Source organism: Sebastes fasciatus, chromosome 7, assembly GCF_043250625.1.
Source record: "Sebastes fasciatus isolate fSebFas1 chromosome 7, fSebFas1.pri, whole genome shotgun sequence".
Lineage (NCBI taxonomy): Eukaryota > Metazoa > Chordata > Actinopteri > Perciformes > Sebastidae > Sebastes > Sebastes fasciatus.
Window position 1 is genome coordinate 17,422,528 of NC_133801.1, and position 15,420 is coordinate 17,437,947.

The window sequence follows — 15,420 nt, forward strand, 5'->3', positions numbered from 1 at the left end:
AGACAGAGATAAGGCAAACTCACAGACGACAGGAATATCAACAGCACTTATAGCTCTAATAACTAAAGAGCATCAAGTTGAAGTGAGCCAACACTATTACAAACGTGCTCAAATATTAAAAGTGCTTTCTAGCAAAATCAATGTTCTGTCTTTTGAATTGGTAGCAACGGGGCACACCACAGATCCTACCAGCCGATATACCACAGGCTGCCGTTATCACCAGTATTATCACATTGTAGTTTATGTGGTTGCCATGGTTACACAGCGAGCTGCAGCGACAAGTTGAAAAAGTTGAACCATTGTAAAACTCGTAAACTGAATGGAGCGCCAAATAGGGCTGTGCAATTAATCGAATTTCAATTACGATTTTAGCTTTCAACGATTATGAAACAAGATAATCGACATAAAACGATTATTGGCATCGTAGTGTCGTATCTTTCCTGCGACAGTGCTGTTGAAGTGATGAGGAAGGATGCTCCGCGGACACTGTTCTTTTTGGTATAATAGAGTTTATTACAAACAAGCAACAAATGTCATAACGGACGTCTAGAGCGTCCGGAGGTCTCAAGTCAAATCTGAAAGTCCTGCACTTCGGGGCTCTCGTGCCTCCTTATATCGGGTTCATGTCATGCAACATGCTGAGCTGAGCCATGACCATATATGTCTCCGTTATCCTACATGTTTACCTTTCAGCCCCTGGTCTTAGCGTATGACCATGTATGTCTCCACGTATGCTTCTTACACATATGTTTACAATAAGGGGCCTTGCTGTCTTGTGCAAGACCTGAAAATATACCACAGTAGCTTCAGAGAGAAAGACGTCACTTACTGTTTGGGTTTGTAGTCTTTATAATTACGTATTTTCACAGTTCTATACTTCTACAGTTTTAAAACAAACTGAGACTTTCTTGACCTGCAAAATTATCTTTTAAATTGACAAACATCATATGTGTGATTCATGGCGCAATTCAAATGGGATCAAAAAAATATTTGTCTCTAGTCGTTGACTACCATTCATATTTTTTCTGAAATAAGGTCCCATGGGGGTCCACTGGAAGGGGCGTGACTAAGGCTCTCTATACAAGGTTACTACCAGCAAAAACTAAAGAGGACGTTATCTGAAAAATTAATCTGGGCATGTCTGTTTTATTAGATTCAGGCTGGCAAGCACTCCTCCCACCAAATTTGTACATTAACTGGAAGCGACTTGTTTTCTTTGGGAAGTGATTAGTCTTAGCTGATCAGTTTGGCAATGCTGATATCATCACTTGCCAATATATTATAGACTCAAACACACACACACACACACACACACTATACACTACCTCCTATGCCATTTGTGCAAATTTATATTGATCACACATTACATCATCTACCCCGAAACCATTAAAGAGACAGAACATTTGAATCCTCATGTTGCCTCAGGTAAAAAGCCAAGGGCGCATCACACTTTGATCACAAGCTGAGCTGCAAAATGTCTACACAGACACTTCACAGTGTGAATATTAAATTAGTAGATACAAACAGATGACCTAAGTTCATTATTGATAAAACTGTCTTTTATGAAAAGAGAGCATCACAGACGAGTATCTATGCTCTGCCTTCAGCGAGACTTCAGACCACTTCTCTGGCCACTAACACATTTTATTCCTTTTCTCTTATGGCCCTCTTTCCTGTTTTATGGCTCTATTAGGATCAATCAAGCGTAACTTGATCCTCATCTCCATTTTCCTCCTTCCCCTCCAATCTTTGTCAATGGTCTGGGGAAGCCCTATAATATGGGTTGTGGTTTTAATAAGATAATTTCATTATTGATATCCTGATCAATTGTGCTGGATTGGCATGAGGGCTTGACTGCTGGGAATGCCGGTAGGAGGTTTAACACAATGCGTCACCGGCCAATCCTGTTCTCATTTCATGTCGCTAAGATTATTTCATCATCAGTATTCAGTTTGGCTATGTGGAGCCCAGTATGAATAAATGAGGAAGGAGAAGAGGGTTTTATCTTCCTTTCCTCTCTCAAGCCAGAATACAAGGTACACAGCAGATACAAGTATGGCTGATTATTCAGGGCCACTCCCTCAGTGACAGGACAGGAACAATGGCTCTCTCTCTGCTTCACTACATGAATCCATTAAGCCGTTCACTTCTTTCCTAGTAGTGTCATAGTCAGTAGCACAATGCAACTTGTCACAATGTTGGAGAGTCTATGTGGCTCTTGAAAACCCCTGTGGAGCTACACTGACATAATGCTACTGCAATTAAACTTCATTAATAAATTCACTTATGGAGTCTAGAAGCGGTCGCATCCTGCAGCTACATCCCTCTCTTGGAAACCTATTTCCTCTGAGTCCTAAACTCAGGGTATCGGTCAGTGCCGAGAACCGAAGGCCACCAGTTGCATCGCCTTGCGTCGCCTTAGTCTTGGCCAAAAAGTTGCACTCGAACACACCGCAAAGACTACAGCCGACAGCCAATTAGATTCAACATGCTGAATCTGACGTAAAAACACACACATGGGGCAGACTAGAGCTGACGGTGCGGGACACACCGAAAACACGGCCGACCATCGGCTTGGTGTGTCTTTCGCTTGGTTTGTCTTTGTAAAACGAAATGTAACAAATAAATAAATACAAATTTAGTGAATTGTTATTATTAAAATAATAAAATCGTACACCAACAACTTGGCAAAAAAAATCTTCAAAATGAACAGGAATTACAATTCAGGTGTAAACTGTTTTAAAGCAGCAATAAATTGATCAAAACTCAAACAGGAATTATAATTCCAGTATATAATGTATATAGCATATAAACATAGAATTGAATTTAATAGATCGACCACATCACCGACATCCAATCCTGCTATTTGAATCAGTACCGGCCCGATATCCCATCCGGTATCGGTGCATCCCTATTATCTTATTACTTCATTGTATTTGAAAGGTGTTCGTGTTGTTGAGTTCACTCCCTGTATATGAGCCACTCTATAAAAACCTCTTTTCATTTCATAAATTGAAAAATAGCCACAGAGAGAATAAATCAGACTGATTTGTGTTTGCTATTTTCAAATTATCAGATGGGATCCTCAAGCCTGGGTGATGTTAAACACTCTGTTTTATTTGTGTTTTTAAGTGTGTGTGTGTGTGTGTGTGTTTGTGTTTGTGTGTCCTGCTGACATCCAATTTTACTTTCCACACAGGGAGGGCGCCTCTCACACTCACAGGTACAAACACACACACATACACATTTCACAAACTTTGCTACCTCATGCAGTTCTGCAGTGCTGGAGAGTCAGCCAAATGATAGTAGGGCGCTAATGAGGTAGCTGGCAGATCATTGTTTGACCTACTGTGTCAGTATGCCTAACTTTTTACATTAAGATGCTAAGTTATGTAATAGAGTAGACAATGTGTTAGATTAGGATACTCAGCAGTAAATCCCCCTACAAGTAAATCTAAACCTGCATATATTTTCTTAAACAGGACATTAAGTAAAGCACAAATGCTTTTTGTCTCCTCCAGCCAGGAAAGCACTCAAATCTGGTCTACCTTTTCTTTATCCTGAATTATACGACAAACTCTAGATTAATGAATCATCATGACAAAGTGGCCTCCCATCTGCTGGAGAGTAAAAGCATGATGAGATAAAGTGCCAAGGGGTGCCAGAGCTTAACAAAGCGAGCATCAGTAGCAGCAATGATTTTCAGCTTTATTCCAAATGGCTGTGCTGCAACATCAAGATGAGTTATCCCAACTTTGATTTCTGGGAAGCTGAGGCTACTGCTTCGCCAGGAAAGCTTAGCCAGAGATTCCTTTTCTTCTTTTGACAATGGTGCCATGTCGTAGCTGTCTTCGTTTTTAGTTTTTCTTGAATTGTGGTGACGTGTTTTTGGATTTCAGGATAGTTTTTGTCTAGTTTTTATGTTGCATGTCTTGTGCTTCATTGTGGGTTTTTTTGCCTTCTAACATCCTGGGACCATGTTGGAAATAAGTGTTTTCACTTTAACATCTTTTCGATATTTTTGTGTTTTCAATGTCTGATAATCCATAAATAAAATCAATCAATCAATGGCTGTAAAGCTCTGGAAAAATGACAGCGGAAGCTATATTCGAATATGAATGTATATATTTAAACTGCTGGGATTGATAAACCCAAACTAACTGTGTGAAATAAAAAAAATGAATTCTTGATTATTACTTCAAATCTTCAAATACGGCAAGGAAAGTTGATGGGAACTTACTTTCTCAGATGCTCGTGCTCCTTTAGAAACAGCTCTGTTCTTCTGTTGTTGACCCCGGAGCCACTCTTGTATGTTCTGAAAAGAGAATGCAGATAACAACACTGTCATTTTGAATAAGGTCGCAAATTATTTGTGTAATGTGACAATGTGACAATTTTCTGCATTTAGGCAAAGTCAAAAACATCAAAAAGATCCAGACCTCACTATCTTAGGTTAAGATCCTGACAGACCAAGCTGACAGTGAGTGAGTTAACTGCCCGTCGGCTGTAGCTTTTACAGTATGTCTGTCACAGCCGCTCAGAGAAAGAGCTCTCTGAATGGAAACCCATTAGTCTTTCACCACCGCAACCTTTTCTTTTCCACATCCACAGTCATGGTTTGCTAGCTTATTTTGCAAAGTGGGGCAACTATCTGTCAGTCTTTGTATACACAAGCTCTGTGAAGTCGCCCGTCCCACTGAACATTAGGGACCTATCGGCATGGTAAAAGGCGTTGTTCATCTTAATAGTGTGGTGGAGCTTTGCTGGTTTACACAAACTGCAAGTGGCCTACAGCTCTTTATCTATCATTCTTTTACTATTCATTGCTATATATTTAATCCGATCCACTGACAAAAAGAACTGGTGTAACTGTTGCGTAGACCAATTTTTATCAAATAGCAGTCGGCGCCAATACCACTGCATTTATTGCTTTACAGTAAAAGCCCTCTTGTGGTTCACCAGTGGAAAGCTTTTAATGTGACGCGAGCAGGAGCAGCAGGAAATATTCAGTTTGCATTAGCAGTAACTTAACACAGCAAATACAGCACCAGTATGGTTGTATTAGAGCAGATCAGAGAACAGACTGATAATGGTTGGTTGAAAGCCAGGATGGGGAGTGGAACCAACCACTGTACATTATTACACAGGAGCTTCTAGCATGTGGAAAGCTGAACAAAACTAATTTTCTTCTTCTCTCTGGTCACCTGAACACATCACACCCAGTCTATTTTACTTGATGCAGATCTAGCTATCAGCATCCCTGAAAAGCTGACTCCCAGTGCTCCCACCCTGCTTGCTGTGATCGGTCTAATTCATCCCCAGTGCGCCATCCAAAGCCGCTGAATGGAAATACTACATTCAGTGCACACACAGCAGCACGCTCCACGGTGGCTGCCTTGAGCCCAAGCTGGCGGCCCCACCAGCAGAGCTGTTCTGCCTCTGTGGGGCTAGAAATTGCCTGTACCGACAGCCAGCTCCATCACTCCAGCAAGGCTTTTTAAAAGGGCACCGATGTAAATCACAGACGAGCTGTCATTGTTGTTGCTGACATTTAGAATCAAAGCAGGAGAAGAGGGAACGTCAAGTCTGAGCTCAGCTTTGCTGTTATGAATGGTGCAGCTGTGTGTGTGTGTCTACAAGAGTCTACAAACACACAGAAAGATACACAGTTTTGTCAATGTCATATTGCTCATTCATGTCCTTGAGACAGTGAGCACTATTTCTGTTAATTAGTATGCATTTTGTGTGTGCAGTGTAAACACCCCCGATGCACATAAAAATCTAGTTATAAGCATCCTGGCCAGGTTTCTTCCATGCCCAAGATCTCTACTGCCCTCTACCTGACAAAAGGCTCAGCTGCAGCAGAAACGACCATCACTGTATCAATGGCATGAAAGGCCACACATTTCAGAGCAAACTGACCTAACATTTTGCTCTCCAAACACAACTTAAACCACGATATTTTACATTTTGAGTTCTGTGACTATTAGCATTTACACACAACATTGTGCTGCTGTTATGATGCAAGTTCTAAACTAGGCTGATCTAGCCAAGAACAAAACAATCTCGGCTCTTGTCTCACTTTTGTTTGATCAAATCAAAGTTTTATTTTTTTCTCACTGCAATTTTTTACTGTTGTGAACACTGCTGAGTAAACTTTAATAAAACTGCGATCACTGATTTTCTCTGTACGCACCTCAGAAAAGACATCCCGTTCTAATTCCAAGGGCGTCAAATACTGACACTTTGTTACGGCCGTCGGCGTTTGATATCACCGCACAAGGCACCCTTTAGCGCCTGTATCAGACGCACCAGGCTTTCCGTTAACTACAATGTAAACCCATTCACGGCAACAGTAAATGCAAAGAAAGTGCGCCGGGATTGTGGTGACGTAGTTTAAAGAGCGAAAAGACCCGAATGCTTCGAAGCTTCGGCTGTTGCCATGGTATTCAACCTACAAATCAGTATTCGAATGCTTCATTTTTTCACATATAAAAGTATGCAATAAAAATGTATAATTCCCAATTTAGCCTATGAAATAAGGAATAACCACACAACATTATTCATTATTCATGTTCATTAATTATTATTAGTTATTTTCAGACAGATATCGCTGTTTGAAATGTATAGAGGTGCATGTGTGTACAGAAGTGTGGCAGCAGCACTGTCCCGAAGCTTTGAATACCTTCGAATATTTCTCACCGAGGCTTCAAAGCCCAAAAAATGGTATTCAGGACAGTCCTGGAAAAGACACACCCAGGGCAGACAGGAGGGCAGGTGGATGGGTCCAATAAACACAAGGGCTTTCATCCAGGAGACCGCTGTTCCTGTCCCATGCGCAAAGTTTCATTTTCACGTTACAATCAGCCGTCTGTTTGTTTCATTTTCACTTCAAAAACGTAATAGTTTAAAGCCCAACCATGTATGTCTTTCCTAAACCTAACTATAATGGTTTTGATGCCTAAAGTAAAGTGATACCAATGGGCGTGATAAAGCGGCTGAGAACATATTGGAAAAGATCAGATGAAAAGTGTGTTGGTGATACCAAGTTAGCGCACAGTTTTGTTATTCCTCACAAGCTGCATTACAGTCAAGGCAGTTCAATAGATCATGTCTCAAGTCCTACCTTATCACTTTCCCATGCCCCACCAGTAAAGGCCAATCGGGAGGTTATGGGCAAATTGCTCTTCAGGAGAAATTGTCTCATGTAAAGCGTGACTCAACATCTCATTGCACAGCGCCACAACAGCAGCAGTTGCAATTCCCCCACCTGTAAGCTCAGGCAGTTCCCTCATTAGCAGCCCCTGGGCACATTAGTCATCGTTAGCCTGAGCAATGGGTCAACAAGACTGGCTCATTTCTATGCATTAGACTCATCAGCAGTAAGCCTATTAGCGGGGTCAGTGGCACTCCTTAGTAATGTGATTTAATGAGAAGATTGACTGTGGCATGTAGTGCTGACCTCATGGGATGGCACTAACTGAGTAGATATACAGTAAATAAATGTGACTGCTAATGTGCATCGTGACTTCAAATTATCGTTAGACGATAACGGCTTGGTGCTGCATCGATACAAGTAGTTTTAAAAATAGGTTAACTTTAGAGCTGCAATGATTAATCGATTAGTTGTTAACTATTAAATTAATCGCCAACTATTTTGATAATTGATTAATCAGTTTGAGTAATTTTTTAAGAAAATAAAGTCAGAATTCTCCGATTCCAGCTTCTTAAATGTGAATATGTTCTGGTTTCTTTACTCCTCTATGACAGTAAACTGAATATCTTTGAGTTGTGGACAAAACAAGACATTTGAGGACGTCATCTTGGGCTTTGGGAAACATTTTTCACCATCTTCTTACATTTTATGGACCAAACAACTAATCGACAGATAATGCACTATCACAACAAACAATATACTACTACTATTACTTTGTTATACTTTGTTCATGTATAAAGAAAGAAAGCTGTTTAGGGAAAAAGTGGTGTGTTCCTCCTCAACTAAGTCAACATCCTCATCATTACATAACCTTGATATTAATGGGACATTTCTTACTATAATAACCATACGAACAATAGCAGCAGTCTCTGGTATTAAATAGCAAGCCAAGCACTTCTGCATTATCTAAAGAAAACATGAAGGCAGTCTGTACAACTGTTGATAGTCTGATATATATCCCCCAAGTATACAAGTTACACCGGGTTCACACTGGACGCAGAAGTGCGGCGCTATGTCAATCGTCGCGTGTGTGTGTAGTGTGTCTGTTCCTCTCTCTCTCTCTCTCTCTCTCTCTCTCTGTTTAAACACAACGGACAACAATGTGGAATAAGTACGCAATTTAAAACCTACGATCACAAACAGCAGTGACACTCGGCTATTTCTAATAAATATAGTGAATGGATTTTGAAATGTGATTGGGGGGAGGAACTGGGAGGAATTGAAACTCTGGGAGAACAGCAGGGAGAGAAGGGAGGAAAGTCGAAAAGTGTGCGTCGGATGCATATTTTATCATTCATCAGATTCAGATCATTTATATAATATATCATTTACATTGTTTAGAGTAGATTTCTTGCCAGCTTCGTTTGCGGCATGCAGAGAAATTAGACCAGACATCGAAATTATCGCTGAAGTTTGCAAGCCGGAGCTCCGCGCGTCCTGTGTGAACTGCCCAATTGATTTACATAGGTGCCGAAAGGACGCAGGCAGAGCTTCTCCAAAAATAGCAGCATTTTGCGGCGCTTCCGCTTCCCGGGTGAGTCTGGCGTAAGTCTATGATGACACTGATACGACATTTTACTAGTAAAAACCAATGAGAATTGAAGAAATCAAATTATTTAGTATTATAGGGCTGACACCCTATTATGAACTAGACACGGCTTTAAATGGGTTAATGTGTGAGAGCTTAATGAGGAAGAGTTATGATATAGAGTGACTGTGTGAAGCCTATGGATGGAACGTGTATGACCGTATGAGGCATCCGGAGACTATCTGCATACTACAGTAGATGGATGGAAAGGGATCAATAGGAATCCTGCAGTGCTCACCGTATGCTCACTGCTGCGTCTTACGGATCAATAAGCCATTACAAAAAAAAAACGACAAGAGTCATGGTCTGGGGGAGCCTCCGTCTCATTTCAATACACTCACTCACAACCGAGCCAATCTGAGTAGAGGACACACTTTCTCAATACAAGGCCAAAGAGGCCGTGAATCTTCCACAGGTTTTAATGGCCACCATTTTTCAAGAGCGAGCCAAGTGGAAGTCAAGGTTCAACCGTCCCTCTGAGGTATAAGGTCTACAACATATAAACTCTGTGAATAATGCTCGGCAGTTTTTATTCCTCCACAGCCTCTAAGATCAAACAAAAGAAATGCATCACGTGATGATATGATTTGTTTTGTATGCAATACCACGAACAGTTTCACGTGGTGTGTCGGCTCTGACCTTCACCAGTCAATACATTTAATGAGTTATCAATGTCTTTGTGCATTGAAATCGCATTTACAGTGTGAATAATAAAGAGTCAATATACCTATAGATTTGGACACAGGCTGGTATATTAGCTGCGTGGTCAAATTAATCATAAGGTGGTGTGACTGGGTACTCACTCAATGTCTTTCCTGACAGACCCCAGCAGGTCTTCCCTTTCCCGGATGGCCAAGAAGTTGCCTTTGGTTTTATGGAATTCATGCGTGTAATCCTGCGTAGAAAACAAATTTAAGTGAAAATGAAGAAGGGGTTGAGGAAGAACAAACAGTGAACATCAAGAGGGCCAAAATGGAAACACTGAGGCATGTGCGCATCATAAAACTGTTGTGTTCTGTAGTGAATTTAGTAAAGCTCAGAAAACAAAACATGTAAAGTATAAATAGATACAGACTATAGAAAACAGATGAGCAAAAAGAATAAAGGAAAACTAATTGGGAAGAGGTCAAACCTGTAGGATGTCTCTGTGTCTCTGGAGCGTGTGCATGAGTGCAGCGTTGAGAGAAGCTGAACCCGGGGTGTTGGTGTACTCCGCCATCTTGTCATTCACTGCAGTCAGCTGACAAGAGAGATGGAAAATGAATGGATAGACAGACGGATGGAAAAGACATCAGGGAAACCAGGAGATCAGCCGATGATGTTAAAGACTCACACAGAATCCCAATACAATATGGCACATATGCAAAACACGATAACACACATGTCCATTCAAGGATGTACACTTTAATCAAAGGGATGTCTTTCATGCCAAATAGCCAAATGATGCAACACATTATAGGGATTACTGCATTGTACGATTTTGAGATTAGAACTGCACAATTTTACTATCATAATGTAGCCATTTTTTTTATTTACATCTCTTGTAATTGTGTCATTAACTTTAAAAATGACACTGTACTGTTAAAGGAAGAGTGTGTAGGATCTGGCGGTATCTAGCGGTGAGGTTGAGATTGCAACCAACTGAAGCCTCTCCCGTGTGCCAAGCGTGTAACTAGAACTACGGAAAACTACGGTGGCCGAAGCAAAAACGCAAATGGCCCTCTCTAGAGCCAGTTGTTGTAAGAGTAGTGTAGGTCATTTGGAGCAAAGCCAGTGCATAGAGTGTGTGTTTACGAGGAAAGTGAGTAGTGAAGCAAGAGAAAGTGGTGGCGACAGGAGCGAGGAACGTTATCGACTCCGGCCCAAGCCGTTCTGCGCTACTGTAGAAACATGGCGGAATCCGTGAAGAGGACCCGCTCCCTATGTAGATATAAACGGCTCATTCTAAGGTAACGAAAACACAACAATTCCTAGTTTCAGGTGATTATACACTAAAGAAAACATAGTTATGAATATCATATTCCATTTCTGCTAATAGATCCCCATAAATGTTACACACTGGTCCTTTAAATTCTACTCTTCTGTTATGATCTCCCGTTCGTTTGCGGAGTCTGCCTTTGGACTGCCACATGAGGAATACAGATTTTGAGTTGAATGATTCAAATTCATTAAAGCACTCTAGGGTCCAATGAAAACCATGTGAAGAAGTGGAGCCTGCAGTCTGCTCTTTCCTTGATGAAAAGACAAGACCCTTGGCATAGACCCAGTGCTGTTCTCATTTTGCTGGCCTTTCACAGACCACTGGCCCATGAGAATTGACTTACTTTGGCCAGCAGCTGCTCAATCTCCACTGACATGGTGTCAAACATCCTGTCTTGGGTAGAGTTGTTGAGCAGCGGGGTGGTGTCTGACCTTGAGGAGGAAAAACAAAGAAAGGAGAACAATTAGAAAGATGACTTCATGTTGTTTGTTTGTGATCGTTTTTGAAAATGTTGCAGTTCACAAATTTCTCATGTCTAAATATTAAAAAATATACTGATATTGATTTGAGCCTACTTGTAATAACTGTTACACACTGGTCCTTTCATTTTAGCACCAAAACTTGATATTAACAGAATAATGCTAGTGTGAAGAATCTTGTGCACTTGGGTTCAAACTGTTTAGCAAATTAAATGAATCTGCATCCAAATGAAAATGAATGTTGAATTAGAAATAACTCACAATGAACTTTAATTAGTACTGTTCATGTAAAGTGTTTTATTAACACGATCCACATAGACACCAAAGCAAGCATGACCTAAGTCTAAGAGATTCCTCTGGGAAACATACAAGTGTGATGGTTTAGTGCATGTCCTATGGATGCATCAGTAGAATTGTACATGATTGGTACATGGTGAATCAAACCAGCACCACTTGGCAACAAAGAACATTTTATATAGATGACTGTTTCTAGACAAATTATTTTCAAGAATCGAAATGTAAAAGGTGTGCTAGATCTGAGTTTCATCGTTACAGCTCGTAAGCAGTGGCTTAATTACCAAAAGGTGTATTGTAGTGTTAGAATAATAAAATCTCCATAGGGAAGTTGTCCTTTTCTTGCCTCCCTCCTAACATACTGTAGCTGGTAAACGACACCCTTGGAGTCGGTATGAATTCAATGTATTGTTCATAGACACTTCCTTCCTGCAGCCAACACATTCCTGTGCTGGCTAGCCTCAACCCACATAACGGCCCTCTGACCACTACGACTTCTGCCCCTTTTGCACCTTCACGACCCTCGAGATGGTTAAATAAATGTTAATAATGATTTAATAATAATTTTCATTGCATGAGTGTGACCAGAAGACAGTTTTTGACTAGTAGCCGTTTTTTTGTTAATTTTCACTAAATCAAGGAAGACAAGTCCTACCATAGATTATCCCCCTCATATCGGCTAAGTGTTAGGAATGCATCCCTTCATAACACAAATGAGAGGGACTTAAATTACTTGAGATGCAACTAATAATTACTTTCATTATCAATTCATTTGACAAGAATTTTCTTGATTAATCGTTTGGTCTTTTAAATGTCAATATATTTTTGAAAATGCCCATTTATTATTTCCCAGAACCGAAGGTGCGGTCTTAAAATTCCTTGCAATAACAATTACTTTCATTGTCGACTCATCTGTCGATTATTTTCTTGATTAATCGATTAGTTGTTTGGTCTATAAAATGTCAGAAAATGGTGAAAAACGTCGATCAGTGTTTCCCAAAGCCCAAGATGACTTCCTCAAATGTCTTGTGTTGTCCACAAAACAAAACATAAAAGTGTTTCTTTTCTTATGAAGTGCATGCTTGTGCTATGCCACTTGAGTCACCCAACACACGTGACTGCATCACATGACCACATTATGTATATATCTAACATAACGCTGTTGCAGTGTCAACTTGAGTCTGATGAAGAGCAGTGTTGCTCGAAACGCAACTATGCAATAAACAAATGAACATTGGAGCCATGCAGAGCTCTAAAATTACTATTTTAACCATCACATACTAAACCTATCAATCCCAATCAGGTCAATTGTGTTTTTTACCTAGTAGTCAAAAGCAGTTTGACTTGCTGGGTGGACTTAGTAGTTAGCTAACTGTGTAGTCTCCAGTTAAGCTACCTTTGCCTAACTACTTCTTAACACCCGATGGCTTGTATGACTGAGAATCTATACACACTGTTGCTTTAGGTGGTTGTCTACGCTACAGGTGAGACAGATCTTACGTTTCTCGACGTCCATCCCTGGAGCCGGTGTAGCTGGTGCACAGTTTACTGAAAGAGACCAACTTCAGGTCGAGCTCATTCTCCAGCTGCCTGGCCTGCTTTCGCAGATCTGTAACAGAGACGCACACAGAAAACATTTTAACATTTACAGAGAGGGCAGATGTCCTCATGTGTTCAGTTAAGAACTGGTACCTTACCGCTGGCAATTGAGGTAGGCAGATATAAAGGTACTCCTGAAGAGCAGCGTTTATGTGTTTTTTGTGATCTTGGTGTTGTTGAGGATGAAATACATGTTATTCCCACTGCCCTGTGTACAGTGACAGTTGAAGAATCATCTGTTTGAAAAAATTTAAACTGAGGAACCCGGATCTGTTTTGGTTGTCTGAAGGTAATATGTTGAGTTGGCTCTTTAATGAGGAGATTTTTGCCTTAAAATGAAGACAAAGAAAACGGTATCCATCATAATAAGTCCATTTTGTTAGGGAAATTGGATGTTCTGTAATTTTCTCATTTTCATTCTTTCCTTCTTTGAGCTTGTGAAACTGTATGTTATGACTGGTCATTTCCTGAAAGATCTGTGTATTCCTGTAATTGTTTTAGCAGTTGAAGTTTATTCCTGAGATGAACCATATTGTACACCTGAGTTATTATGCCACTTTAGTTCAAGCACGCAAAAGCATTATGTTACCTTTATATAACTGAAACGTAGACAGTAGTATTTGTTACAGTAGTCAAACCTCAAGATTTTCATAAAACCTGAATGCCTACAACACAGGATTGTTAGTGTATGAGGCTTAGTGAGGAAAACTAGCTGAACACAAGGGCTTGGCTGAATCTCCACCTGTATAATGATTCTGGCAGAAGAGTAAGGATAAATCTGTCTTCAGAGATGAGAGAGGGAAAAACATTTTACAAAAAATAAATAAAAAAAGGCCTTTTTTAACATGTTGACATTTCACAGTAGGAAAAGCACAAGTGTAAATAATGTAATTATAGATGGCTGAATTTCATTTAGCTGCTTTGATTTCAGGGTTTCTGGTATTTTGCATGCTGATTTACTGCTGTCACTCTCACTGGGACACTTGAATACAACCAGAGCCATCGTTAGTGTTATTAGTAACACGTGTACTTTGTGACATGTCACAATGTCAGCTGTGAAAACCCCCCTATGACAACATCATTACAGCAACGACTGTTACCACTGACCTGAACCTGAACGAGCTAACTCACATAAACCAAGAGACACATAAAGACACTACTAATTGGGTGTAACAGCTGGCACATCAGTCTCTCACTGTGTGTATTGATAAACACAGATGTAATACAGAATAACGTTACTGTACATGGCGATGTGTTAGCTATCTTAGCTACAGAGACACGTCGCTAATACTGTGTTTAAACTATAGATATGAGACAAATAAACCGACAGGGACGCTGGTAAGTTACTTGTTGACATTATGAGTGTTTGTACTAGATGTTGTTTTCCTTTATGTTGTCTTAAATCGAGTCTATTTGTGCTCTCTTACCTTCCCAGTAGCTGCTGCCTCCTATCCCTGCCATCTTTGTTGTCCTGCGACGTCACCGACTTCCGGGTTCGCGTCACGTCGTGTCGTCAGAGGAAGAACAACACACCACCCAGTACAGACAGCAACATGTAAACAGTGACACCTAGAGGCTGTTTGTGGCACCCACAATACGTTTCAACAGTTACAGTTGTGTTTTATATTTAGTTTAAAGAAGAATCTGATTTAATTCTTGAACATGCACAATATATATGCACAATATATAACAAAGAGCCTGGGTCAGTCCTTCATGCTGGTAGTCATCAGGCTCCACAACCAAGGCTGACCCCCTTATGAGAACTATGAGGACTTTAAGAGCTTTAAACATGCACTATCTGCAACCATCTAGCACTCTAACCACTGGCGCACTTTACACTTACTTTACACTATACATCCTATATACCACTTTATAGACTGCACATATGTACATATTACATTTATTTATTGTACATACTACATTTATTTATTGAGGGACTGTACACACTATGTTCACCCATTCACTCTGTATCTTTGATATCTCTATTATTGTTTTTATAATTTTTGTATACCTTTACTTCTCCCGTGTTTCACTCTGTTTGCTGATGTTTGCTGCTGTTGACACCTGAATTTCCCTCTGGGGATTAATAAAGGTTCATCTTATCTTATCTTATCTTATCTTATATTGTAAATAAATACTGTCAAATTGTGCTATTTATAATGTTACTTTGGTGTTTTTTTTGTACTGTCAAACCACTATGAGAAATGTTAAAGTAGTTTCCGAGTTTTATTATGGTAATATTGCATCATATAATCAGCAGTGA

General features: G+C 40.2%; 1 protein-coding gene across 1 annotated transcript in view; it reads right to left on the reverse strand.

Moving 5' to 3' along the window:
• The window catches only part of gosr1 (golgi SNAP receptor complex member 1), a 28,324-nt gene extending 13,599 nt beyond the window's left edge, over positions 1-14,725 (reverse strand). The window contains exons 1-6 of the mRNA XM_074641911.1: positions 14,585-14,725; positions 13,059-13,167; positions 11,129-11,216; positions 9,937-10,044; positions 9,608-9,699; positions 4,241-4,315 (exon numbers count right to left, since the gene is read on the reverse strand). Coding sequence (XP_074498012.1) covers positions 4,241-4,315; positions 9,608-9,699; positions 9,937-10,044; positions 11,129-11,216; positions 13,059-13,167; positions 14,585-14,618 — 506 coding nt within the window. The 5' untranslated portion in view covers positions 14,619-14,725. The remainder of the gene's footprint in view (positions 1-4,240; positions 4,316-9,607; positions 9,700-9,936; positions 10,045-11,128; positions 11,217-13,058; positions 13,168-14,584) is intronic.
• Between the last annotated feature and the right edge of the window lie 695 nt (positions 14,726-15,420).